General features: G+C 47.7%; 1 protein-coding gene across 2 annotated transcripts in view; it reads right to left on the bottom strand.

Moving 5' to 3' along the window:
* LOC122941050 (C-type lectin domain family 2 member A-like) overlaps positions 1-13,613 on the bottom strand; it is a 152,140-nt gene that overhangs the window by 82,823 nt on the left and 55,704 nt on the right. Inside the window, exons 1-2 of one of the 2 annotated variants that reach the window (XM_044298039.1) lie at positions 10,090-10,156; positions 9,177-9,422 (exon numbers count right to left, since the gene is read on the bottom strand). The exons of the other annotated variant lie outside the window; for it this stretch is intronic. Coding sequence (XP_044153974.1) covers positions 9,177-9,234 — 58 coding nt within the window. The 5' untranslated portion in view covers positions 9,235-9,422; positions 10,090-10,156. Of the gene's footprint in view, positions 1-9,176; positions 9,423-10,089; positions 10,157-13,613 lie in introns of those variants that run through there. 2 annotated transcript variants of the gene reach the window in all.

Genomic DNA, 13,613 nt, shown 5'->3' on the forward strand with positions numbered 1-13,613 from the left:
TTCCCAACCAGTGTGCCTCCAGCTGTTACAAAACTACAACTCCAAGCATGCCCGGACTGCATTTGGCTGTGCGGGCATGCTGGGAGGTTTAGTTTTGCAACAGCTGGAGGCACACTGGTTGGGAAACACTGGTCTATAGTGTCGCACTGCAACATGTGACATGCGGCAACGCGACAGTTGCAGAAAAATCCATCTTGAATGGATTTTTTGCGACTGTCGCAGTCGCAGCATGTCGCATGTTGCAGTGCGACACCATAGACTATCACTATAAAAATTGTCGCGCGACAAAGGTCGTCATGGCCTAAGGCAGCGATGAACATCAGAGCAAGCAGGGTGGAGAGGTGGAGAGAGAAGAAACTGAAACTAGAGAGGAAACGCACAAAGAGAGTGTGAGAGAGCGTAAACTAAAGGTCCTCAAACCCATTCTACTGAATGCTCATGGACACGGCCGTAGCCGTTTTTGCCGTCCTCAAAACAGACAAAGAATAGGACATGTTCTATTATATCTGTGGAACGGATATATGGATGCGGACAGCACACAAGATTTTTTGCAGCCCTATAAACCACTACAGGACCGCCATACACAGGATTGCGTCTTTGCGGCGGCCCTGTTATTCCGGGTGGACGCGCCGGTGCGTCATCTTGCGAGACGCGAGATTTCGGGCAAAGCCGGCCCACGCATGCGCAACGGGGGCCGGCAAAAGTTAGAGGAGTATTTCATCATCAGCCTGCCAGCCAATGATCGTCGCTGGCAGGCTGATGATTTTTAAAAAAATCGAATCAGAAGCCAGTTAACACTTTATATTTATAAATATAAGGTGTTAAATGGCTTCCCTGCTCCTCTGCTGGTCCTTTTCGTCGGTTGGTCTCAGCAGAGGAGCAGGCATCACAGTGAGTAGCCACCAAACACTTCACTTTACCCCAGATCACCCCCCAGCACCCCAATTAACCCCTTGATCACCCCTTGATCCCCCCTGTCAATCACCTAGTGAAAGGGAAATCCACTGGTATTAACTGTTAGGTTTTAGGATAGTTTAGGCCCCTTGGTTAGGTAGTTAGTGATCGTTTAGCGCCCAGCCCACCGCAGTCACTGATTCACAGATTTAGCGTATCGCTAATCAGCATTTGTACTTTTATAGTATCTGTAAATGATCAGAACTGATCACAGTCAGATCTATAATAGTATTAGTGTCACCTTAGCTCACCCTCCACCCAAAACACAGTGTTTGCCTGATCAGGCCTGATCGGTCGCCCACACGTGCGTTCACCCACGCCCGCCCTGCCGCAGTGACAAAACAAAAATGTTTTTTGATCACTGCACAATCACTTTACAAACGCTACGGCGATAAAAAAAAAATCAGTTTTGAAATTTTTTATCAATCGCAGCGGCCTCCGGTACTTCGCTAGCCTCCCATTTGTAAGACAGGCTTGCTTTTTTTCTTGAGTAGTCTCAGGGAATACCCCCTAAATTCAGTTGACCAAATGGCAAACAAGGGGTATTCTTCTGAAGAGGCCTACAGGCTTCTGACCCAGTCGGATGAGGAATGGGAACCCTCATCTGACGAATCCAGCGGGTCAGAATATGAACCTGTAGAAAGCAGTGGCAGTCTGACCCAAAGTTTGGACGAGGAGGTTGAGGTCCCTGATAGCACCAGGCATACCCGTCCCCGTGTTGCTAGACCACAGGTTGCGCAGGATCCGCTTCAAGAGCAGCAGAGTGGGGCTGGTGCTGTCGGATTACGTGGTGAGGCATACACCAGCAGCGCAGCCCATCCTGGACCTAGTACCAGCACTGCCGTACAACATGGTGAAGTGGCAAGCACCAGAAGGGCAGTTGAAGCTGGTACGGTGGCACGTGCATTAGTTCCCCCGTCGCAGCAACCGCACAGACAGGCCCGTAGACTTCGGGTTGAGACAGCTCAGATCGGTTCGGCACTGGTTTTTTTTTGAGCTGTTCTTGACTGCGGAGCTCTTGGACTTAGTTGTGGCAGAAACAAACCGATATGCCACTGAATTTATAGCTGCCAACCCGGGAAGCTATTATGCCCAGTCTTTCCGGTGGAAACCTGTCCAAGTTTCCGAATTTAAAATTTTTCTGGGCCTTCTCCTCAAGATGGGCTTAACCAAAAAGCATGAATTGCAGTCATATTGGTCCACGAACCCAATTCATCCAATGCCCATGTTCTCTGCTGCCATGTCCAGGACACGATTTGAGACCATCCTGCGTTTCCTGCACTTTAGTGATAACAGCACCTCCCGTCCCAGAGGCCATCCAGCTTTTGACCGGCTCCACAAAATTCGGTCCCACATATCAATTGAACAACAAATTAGCAGATTTGTATACCCCTGAGCAAAAAATCTGCGTAGACGAGTCCATTATACATTTTACCGGGCGCCATGGATTCAAACAATACATCCCAAGCAAGCGCGCCCGGTATGGGGTCAAATTGTATAAGCTCTGTGAAAAGGCCACAGGCTATACCCACAAATTTCGGATCTATGAGGGTAAAGATCAGACCCTGGAGCCGGTCGGTTGCCCTGACTACCTGGGGAGCAGTGGGAAGACAGTCTGGGACTTGGTGTCACCCTTATTTGGCAAGGGGTACCATCTTTATGTGGATAATTTCTACACAAGTGTGCCCCTCTTCAGGCATTTGTTCCTAGAACAGATTGGCTGCTGTGGCACCGCGCGAACTAGTCGCCGGGGCTTTCCTCAAATGGCTCGTTACCACCCGTCTTGCAAGGGGGGAGAGGGCTGCCTTGTGTAACCAAGAACTGCTCGCGGTGAAATGGAGAGACAAGCGTGACGCTTACATGCTCTCCTCCATTCACGCAGACACAACAATCCAAATTGAACGAGCAATCAGTGTCATTGAAAAGCCCCTCTGTGTCCACGACTATAATTCGCTCATGGGAGGGGTGGACTTCAATGACCAGATGTTGGCTCCTTATCTACTTTCCCGCAGGACCGGACGCTGGTATAAGAAAGTGTCTGTATATTCAATTCAATTGGCTCTGTATAATAGTTTTGTTCTCTACAGTAAGGCTGGGAGAACAGGATCCTTCCTCAAATTTCAGGAAGAGATCATCGAGAACCTCCTGTATCCAGGAGGTTCCGTGGCCCCATCCACCAGTGTAGTGAGCCGTCTACACAAGCGACATTTCCCCAGTGTCGTTGCTGGTACCTCAAACCAACCGCCACCCCGAAAAAAATGTTGTGTCTGTAGCAGGAGTGGAATAAGGCGTGACACCCGCTATTTCTGTCCTGACTGCCCTGACCACCCTGCCCTATGCTTAGGGGAGTGTTTCCGGAAGTACCACACACAGGTACACTAGCATAGGGATTGCATCTCACAGGACAGGCACACAGGGCTATTAGGGCCCAATCACACAGAGCTGCTCCTTTCACCTGGGACAAAGTGCATAATGTACTTCGCCACATCTTTGGGCGATTTGCGCTTTGCACATTGTCCCATGGGGAAGGAGAGGTTTGTCCTATAAAGGTAAAAAAAAAAAAAAAAACAGAATCACCGGTAAGCAAAAAAGTTAACGTTCTGTTCAAAAAGTTAAATAAAGTTTATATGTTCTGTTCAAATTTTATTATAAAGTTAATAAATTTATTGCGTTGCGGCCTGGTTTTTTCTTTTTTTTTTTTTTTTTTTTTTACCTTCCAGGTGGACCAACCGATCGACTAGCTGCAGCACTGATTGGCATTCTGACAGAAGCATTGCGCTGCTGTCAGATTACACAAAAGTCTGTGTATGCGGCGCTGCAAGATGAGATTTCTCCTCTGCAGTAAAAGATACGTTTGCCAAAGCATATAAACACCGCCGCCCCCTCAGCTCATATGCCTCGGCAAACACTTTGTATATATAAATAAATAAATAAATAAATCCCGGCAATGATTTATTCATCCACATCGATTGATGTGAATGGAGCAATCGGGTTTGCCAGGGCATACGAGCTACGTGGGTATGGATGTTGGGCAGAGCTCCTATATCCTGGCAGACGCCTTTCCCCTCCTTTTTTTTTTGGGCAGAGATTTTTTCATCCACATTGATCGATGCGAATGAGGAAATCTGTGCCGTTCATTTTTTCTTCCAGCCCAGAGGCTGAATGGAAAAAAAAATATCTCATTACCTGTATGCTCAATATAAGGAGAATAGCAGAAACTCCTAATGCTGGCCATACATGTAATGATTGCAGAGACCCTCAAATGCCAGGGCAGTACAAACACCCCACAAATGACCCCATTTTGGAAAGAAGACACCCCAAGGTATTCACTGAGGGGCATATTGAGTCCATGAAAGATTGACATTTTTGTCCCAAGTTAGCGGAAAGGGAGACTGTGAGAAAAAACTAAAAAATAAATCAATTTCCGCTAACTTGTGCCCAAAAAAAAAATAATTCAATGAACTCGCCATGCCCCTCATTGAATACCTTGGGGTGTCTTTTTTCCAAAATGGGGTCACATGTGGGGTATTTATACTGCCCTGGCATTTTAGGGGCCCTAAAGCGTGAGAAGAAGTCTGGGATCCAAATGTCTAAAAATGCCCTCCTAAAAGGAATGTGGGCCCCTTTGCGCATCTAGGCTGCAAAAAAGTGTCACACATGTGGTATCGCCGTACACAGGAGAAGTTGGGGAATGTGTTTTGGGGTGTCATTTTACATATACCCATGCTGGGTGAGAGAAATATCTTGGTCAAATGCCAACTTTGTATAAAAAAAATAGATATTTCTCTCACCCAGCATGGGTATATGTAAAAAGACACTACAAAATACATTGCCCTACTTCTTCTGAGTACGGCGATACCAGATGTGTGACACTTTTTTGCAGCCAAGGTGGGCAAATGGGCCCACATTCCAAAGAGCACCTTTCGGATTTCACAGGCCATTTTTTACAGATTTTGATTGCAAACTACTTTGCACACATTTGGCCCCTAAAATGCCAGGGCAGTATAAGTACCCCACAAGTGACCCCATTTTGGAAAGAAGACACCTAAAGGTATATTCCACTAACTTGTCACCAAAAATAAAAACTTCCATGAACTCACTATGCCCATCATGAAATACCTTGGGGTGTCTTCTTTCCAAGACAGGGACAGTCACACACACGCAGGGACAGTCACACACAGGGACAGACACACACACACACAGGGACAGACACACACACAGGGACAGACACATACACAGGGACAGACACATACACAGGGACAGACACAGACACACACAGGGACAAACATACACACAGAGACAAAAAATAAAAAGTTCTATGAACTCACTATGCCCATCAGCGAATACCTCAGGGTGTCTACTTTCCGAAATGGGGTCATTTGTGGGGGTTTTCTACTGTCTGGGCATTGTAGAACCTCAGGAAACATAACTGGTGCTCAGAAAGTGGAAATTGACATTTTTGTACTGTAACGGACCGTTTCAGCAGACAAGGGGTTAAAATCCGTTTAGACGATATGCCCCTTTCTGAGAGACAGGCACAGCTACTGCAGAACACCAAACTCCCGAACTGGATACAAAATAGCACTCCAAACTGGAACCTCGCGAATAGCTGCTAGCAGACGAACAGGAAAAGCATACAATCAGCTTACACTCCTGGCAATCAGTCTCTAACAGCATACAGGGAATCCCCCCAATAACGAGACAAGGCTCTGTGTTGAGGGTCAAGCAGTGGTCTGACTGTACTTCAGGTACAGCCTCTTTTATTCATAAAAAGCAAACATAGTACTGCCCACAGGGTTTTGAAATCCAACCAATCAATATCTTACAACACACACAATGCAAGTACAGCAACCAATCGTTCACGCCCCCTAGAGGACCAGAAGGGAGACTGCGACACAGAACAGATACAACACATCCCCACAATGCATCATGGTTTCCTCCTCTCTGTCCCGGAGACAACCGAGGGCAATCCAATTATCTCTCAGGACAAAGGGAGATCGCCAATACACATGTGGAGACAACAGGACAGACATCACCATTTAAACACACAATGGGACAATGGCACAATGGAATAATAGAAACACACCCAGCATATTCCTCCCAAGCTGACAAGTTACACTTATTATAAATTGTTACAACTTTGTGAGATTACATTGTCCATACATATAACTTACATCAATTTAAACAGTATAACTTGGGGACAAACCTATCCAAAATTCCATGGAATAGGTTTAGGGGTTTAAAAGTTAGTATGGGCCATAATCCTGAGGCAAGAGGCGTTTAAACAGGCCTCTCCAAAACACCGTGGCGAGGTTGGTTTCGCCACACATCTCCCCCCCCAGGGAAGACTAACCAGATACCTGACCTCACGCCGGTCAGTACCTGAGTTAGTCTGGCAGCCCACCCACAACCCAATACTGGACCTGTTGAATTTAGTAGCCTGTCTCTGTCCAGTCAATCCACCAAGATTATATTGGTAGCTGGTACTCCCGGTCTCTGTGTTGCTCCCTGGCTTGGAGTGGAGGTTGCTTTGTGGGCAGGTATCAGCGGTACTCTGCCCTGGTGCCAGCGTTACCATAGAATAAGCCTGGTTGGAGCCTGGTTGTTGGAGGGGGAGACCGACTGTCTCCGCTCCCAATACAGTGTCCTGCTGCTGGGGAAAGGAGACTGGGCTCTCTATTCCCTGCTGGACACTCTGCCGCTGGGGGACAGGACCGACTGTCTCTGCCCCCTGTAACTCCGCCTGCCGCTGGGGAATGGAGACTGGGCTCCCAATTCCCTGTACATCACACGGCCGCTGGGGAATGGAGACTGGGCTCCCAATTCCCAAAAAATCATGCTGCTGCTGGGGGGGCAGGAACAACTACCTCTGCCCCCTGTAACTCAGCCTGCCGCTGGGGTGGGAGGACGTTGCTCTCCTCTCCCTGCATTTCACACTGCCTTCCCGGCATATGACTCTGCTGCTGGGGGGCAGGAAAAACTACCTCTGCCCACTGTAACTCAGCCTGCCGCTGGGGAGGGAGGACGCTTCTCTCCTCTCCCTGCACTTCACACTGCCGCTGGGGAATGGAGACTGGGCTCCCAATTCCCTGCAATTCACACTGCCGCTGGGGAATGGAGACTGGGGTCCCTCTGTCCCGCAACTGTAACTTCCGATGGAGGTCCACCCAACGTGGCAGCTGACCGTCACCTTCTGCCCGGTATAGTAGGGTCTTGAACACTAGACTCCTCACGAACTTCACGGATTTCTCAGCTGGATTGGGTCCGAAGAAGTTCAGCCGCAACCACATCATACGGTCAAATTCCTCAACAGAGTATCTGTACTCCACTGCTGGTTCCATCCTGGTGCTTTTAGGGTCGCTGTACTGAGACATGCGTTGCCCTTAAGTTGTAAAATCCAAAGAAATGGTGTCTTCTGTAGCTGTCCTTCTGGCTGTAGGAACGATCCCGCTGCTTGCCACCAATTGTAACGGACCGTTTCAGCAGAAAAGGGGTTAAAATCCGTTTAGGCGATATGCCCCTTTCTGAGAGACAGGCACAGCTACTGCAGAACACCAAACTCCCGAACTGGATACAAAATAGCACTCCAAACTGGAACCTCGCAAATAGCTGCCAGCAGACGAACAGGAAAAGCATACAATCAGCTTACACTCCTGGCAATCAGTCTCTAACAGCATACAGGGAATCCCCCCAATAACGAGACAAGGCTCCGTGTTGAGGGTCAAGCAGTGGTCTGACTGTACTTCAGGTACAGCCTCTTTTATTCACAAAAAACAAACATAGTACTGCCCACAGGGTTTTGAAATCCAACCAATCAATATCTTACAACACACACAATGCAAGTACAGCACCAATCGTTCACGCCCCCTAGAGGACCAGAAGGGAGACTGCGACACAGAACAGACACAACACATCCCCACAATGCATCATGGTTTCCTCCTCTCTGTCCCGGAGACAACCGAGGGCAATCCAATTATCTCTCAGGACAAAGGGAGATCGCCAATACACATGTGGAGACAACAGGACAGACATCACCATTTAAACACACAATGGGACAATGGCACAATGGAATAATAGAAACACACCCAGCATATTCCTCCCAAGCTGACAAGTTACACTTACTATAAATTGTTATAACTTTGTGAGGTTACATTGTCCATACATATAACTTACATCAATTTAAACAGTATAACTTGGGGACAAACCTATCCGAAATTCCCTGGAATAGGTTCAGGGTTTTAAAAGTTAGTATGGGCCATAATCCTGAGGCAAGAGGCGTTTAAACAGGCCTCTCCAAAACACAGTGGCGAGGTTGGTTTCGCCACATGTACCATAGTTTGTAAACGCTATAACTTTTACCCAAACCATTTTTTTTTTTTTACCCAAACATTTTTTTTTTATCAAAGACATGTAGAACAATAAATTTAGAGAAAAATGTATATATAGATGTCGTTTTAAAAAGAAATAATTACAACTGAAAGTGAAAAATTTCATTTATTTGCAAAAATTTCATAAAATTTCGATTAATAACAAAAAAAGTAAAAATGTCAGCAGCAATGAAATACCACCAAATGAAAGCTCTATTAGTGAGAAGAAAAGGAGGTAAAATTCATTTGGGTGGTAAGTTGCATGACCGAGCAATAAACGGTGAAAGTAGTATAGTGCAGAATTGTAAAAAGTGGTCTGGTCATTAAGGGTGTTTAAGCTAGGGGGGCTGAGGTGGTTAAAGTGAATGGGTTCACATACGATCAGCGAAAAAATGCGGACAGAAACAACTGTTGTGCCCATGAGCCCTAAAGTTTATGAAAATGTACAAATTTTAACAAATGTCCCTTGGGTGATATTAATTTGTGAACAATCATTTTAGCCAATGTTGGTCTGATCACGATTCCACAATCTTTCCATCAAAGAACAATCCCCAAAAGATGAGGAGTCCATCTCCTGATGTCATTGGACACGTATGACAATATAGAGGTAAATGTGTATGGCAGTGTATGTTCAACCACACGACCCAGTAGAGTGCCAACCATTCTCTTCTCTGTGTTTGTATAACCCTCAGCCCCCTTCTATCTAATGTGTACGGCCATCTCTGGAGACACCGTAGAGCCAGAGATTGAGTGAAGGCTGAAGAGACGGACAGAAATGTATACAGAGATCTATTGTTCAGAGGAGAGCGGGTGGTGAACAGACGCACACTCATACACACACTCAGTGAGTCTCACCGGCTTTGCCTTTTAAGTGACAATTTGCAGCGGCTTTTTCTTCTTCAGTCCTTGCCATAGTTTGAGATTTTGCCGTCTTCTAGTGACAGAGTATGCTTATTTCCCTGATTCTCTCTGCTGAAGAATCCAGACAGAGTGCATAGGTTTCGTTTCACACACAGTTAGAACCCAAGCAACGCCTCACCAGTCGTCTCATTATCCAATCTTGTTTTCAGAGCTCTAGCTGCCCAAATGTCAGTGGTTTTTCTAGTTCAGACAGGAATAAAGGGTGAAACACACACGTAGGGACACACACACACACAGGGACAGAATCACACACACGGACAGGGACAGACACACAGGGTGAGACACACGTAGGGACACACACACACACACAGGGACAGACACACACACACACGGACAGGGACAGACACACACTCACACAGGGAAAGACACACAGGGGGAGACACACACACACACAGGGACAGACACACGCACACACAGGGACAGACACACGCACACACAGGGATTGACACACATACACAGGGACAGACACACACAGGGAGACACACACACGGGCACACAGACACACTCACACACACACAGGGAGACACACAAACAGGGACACATGCAGGGTCAGACACAAACACTCACGGAGGGGCAGGCACACACACAGTGACATACACATACTCACACAGGGACAGACACACACACACACACAGGGACAGACATACAGACACACACACACACAGGGTCAGACAACACACACACAGGGTCAGACAACACACACACAGGGACAGACAACACACACGCACAGACACACACAGGGACAGACACACACACAGTGACAGACACACACACAGACACAGACACACACACACAGGGACAGACACACACACACACACAGCGACAGACACACACAGCTAGGCCTCACCACACTGCAGCCTGGCTCATCTCTGTACAGGATCACAGCTATCTGCTCCTCCGGCTCCTCCCCCACTGGTCACATGGGCGGATGACATCAGGAAGGTCCTTTAGCCCAGTAGGAAACTCCACCTACCTTGTTCTGGGGCCGCCCACCCCAGCAGTGCACTTAGCAAAAATTGTCTGCATTGCTGGGGTAAGCTGCCCTAGAATTCAGAACAGCCAGTTTGAGGAAGACCAGAACATGGCTGCAGGAGCAGGCACAGTGGGCCTCGGCACTTGCCTGGGTATACAGGGTGCTGACGCCAGCCCTGCATATACCCACATGTAGGTCATTTAACGCCCACAAATAGACTGGACTGAATTTGATGTGGAACATCCCTATTTATGTGTTCTCAGTATGAGATTAGTCACCCGGAGTCATTTAACCCCTTAGTGACCAAGCCTGTTTGGGCCTTTTACCGCCTCCGGACCGCCTAACGCGGCCGCAGAGACGCGAGATGACGCGCTTAGCCGGCCCGCGCATGCGCATCGCGGGTCGGCAAAAGTTAGAGGGGGGTCACGTCACCAGCCTGCCAGCCAATGATCGTGGTTGGCAGGCTGGCGATTTTTAAAATCACCATTCAGAAGCCAGTTAACACATCATATTTGTAAATATGATGTGTTATATGGCTGCCCTGCTCCTCTGCTGGTCCTTTTCGTCGGTTGGTCTCAGCAGAGGAGCAGGCATCACAGTGAGTAGCACCAAACACTACACTTAGCCCCAGATCACCCCCTATCACCCCAATTAACCCCTTGATCACCTCTTCTTGCCCCTGTCAATCACTAGTGAAAGGGAAAAAAGTGATCAGTGTAAACTGTCACTTTTTTTTTTCACTGGTATTGACTGTTAGGTTTTAGGGATAGTTTAGGCCCCTTGGTTAGGTAGTTTAGCGATCGTTTAGCGCCCAGCCCACCGCACCGCAGTCACTGATTCGCTGATTAGCGTATCGCTAATCACAGTGGCGGATTATAATTGGGGCGTTTGGGTCTGTAGCCCCGGGCCCGGCATCCCTGGGGGCCCAACGCGCACAAACTACGATGTGGCACGGGAAAGCATAGTTCCCTGCCCCCCGAACACCGCTATAGGCTTTAGGCCTAAAGCCTATGCAGTAGTAAAATCCCTGCGTAGGCGAGCATGATGACATCATTGCGCGCCTGTGCCCGGACACAGCACTGACGTGTGTGTGCAGCGCGCCTGCCTACTATCTACGAGTTAGCGCCTACTGGGACCCAGGTATTGGCTTTTATTTATATTTTTTTGTGTGTGCCAACTTTGGGGGACATTACTGGGGGGCACAGGAGAATATTACTGAAGGGACAGTAGGGGGCAAACTACTACGAGGGGGCAATTACTAGTGTGGGAAACAATACTGTGGGGGCTGTGAGGAGGAAAATTACTACCGTGGGGGGAATTAATACTGTGTGGGCAGTGTGGAGAAATTAATACTGCGGGGGCAAACTACTATATGGGGGTAGTGTGGGGGATGCTGATATTGGGTAGGAACTATAGGGGCATTTCTATTACAAGGACATAATAGGGGACATGATTTTTCAGGGGACACTATACAGGCATTATACCTGGAGCACAATATAGGATGTTATTATTACTGGAGGCACTCTAGGGGACATTTTAATTGCTGTAGACACTATAGGGACATTGGGGGGTCATTTATCAAACTGGTGTAACATAGAACTGGCTTAGTTGCCCATAGCAGCCAATCAGATTCCACTTTTAATTTTAGACCGCTCCTTTTGAAAATGAAAGGGGAATCTGATTGGTGCTATGGCAACTAAGCCAGTTGTAATTTACACCAGTTTGATAAATGAGCCCCATTATGAGAAATCTAACATGTCTGTGTAAAAAAAAACCTCTGTAGAGACGAGATGCGGCTGAAATAATTTGTCATGGCGTTCTGGGGCAAACGGAGGAGAAGAGGAAAGAGAAGACCTACATGACAGGAGATGTCACTGGAAGTAAGAGGTATGTGGTGCTGTATTCTATTATGTAGAGTGGGCTCATACTGTGAGCTGCGTCTCATCTTCTCCTCCAAGTCCTTGTTTCTAAATTATAATTTACCATATTTTTCACTTTATAAGACGCCCCCCCCCCCCCCCTCAAAATGGAGGAAGAAGTCAATGCATCATTATAAAGCAAATGTGCCAGACAATATGCAGTCACATTGCAGGCTGTTATCTAGAGATGCACCTCCAGTGTTAATAATGTGAGTGCGCCTCTAGTAGGAAATGTGGGGCGGCCGGCGGTCATTGAAGGCTAAATGCCACCAGCACCATGTTTAAAGGATAACTCATATTTTTTTTATTTGCTAGTTTATTTCAGCTAGGCATGTATACCTCAGTTAGTCAATGATTGCCAAAAGATCTGTAAATTTGTAGTTACCTTATAATAACAGCTTTCATTAATGTCCTCTGTCCCTTTCCACTGCTCCCTTAAAAGACAGTTGCTAGGGCTCATCTGTCCGGGCTAGGAAGACAGAGGGGCGGTCCTTCACACTGCATGCCTGCATTAGGCTTCAGAGTGAGGAGGCGTGTCTCTCAGTAATCCAATCTGATTGGCTTGCAGGAAGCTGCTGGCTACAGCATGTTTGTATGTGACCCGAGGGAATGTAGTTTTGGCCTCAGAGAACTGTCAGAGGAGCCATCTTGAAAAGATCCTCATAATGTAGGATTCAAAGCTGTAACTATGGGGAAAACTCAAGGAAAACAGTGGTGTGTGAAGAAACTAAAGATTGCTTTATGCATAATGCTGCTGCAGCAGTAACATATGCTAAAATAGATTTTTTGATGAATATATGACAGTTATCCTTTAATAGGACGTGTGAGCGCTCAGTCTGCTGTTGCTTAGCAGCACTGACGCTGTGCTGTCCTCCGAACCACACCTCCCTCCCCTACTGTGATGCTCCCTGGCACTGCTGCCCTGTATGTTTAGCCGATTGGTGGTAAGCACGGCGGGAACTGCTGCTCTGCCGCCTCCACCAATCAGTTTAGTCAGATGCCCGACTGCTCGCCACTACCAACTGCTCGTCACTACTGAACCTTCGGCCCCCCAAGTCAGCACTGCTTTCCCCTGGGACTACTGGGCTGTCTCTACCTGAGACTTGGTGAGTGACTGCCTGGATATAAAGAAATGGAGCTCAAGGGCCGACCTGGAAAAATACGTATTACATATGGCTATAACCTCTCCTCATCTATAGGAATACACCCATGTACTGCAGAACATGGGTGCAGTGATGGTCAGTTCGCCAGCGAACACATGCGGGCTGCCATCTTTAGTAAGGTAGACTCACCCGTCCAGCGATGCACAGGTAAGCCCTTACCTGTGCCTGTGCCGGGAGCCGGTCTGAAATCAAATGCAGTCACCAGGAGCAGGCAGTTCCGAGAACAACCGCCGGGGGTCTTCATCGGGCTGTTTTCGGAACTGCCTGCTCCCGGTGACTGCATTTGATTTCAGACCGGCTCCTGGCACAGGCACAG

Source organism: Bufo gargarizans, chromosome 6 (genome assembly GCF_014858855.1).
Source record: "Bufo gargarizans isolate SCDJY-AF-19 chromosome 6, ASM1485885v1, whole genome shotgun sequence".
In the NCBI taxonomy this organism is placed as follows: Eukaryota; Metazoa; Chordata; class Amphibia; order Anura; family Bufonidae; genus Bufo; species Bufo gargarizans.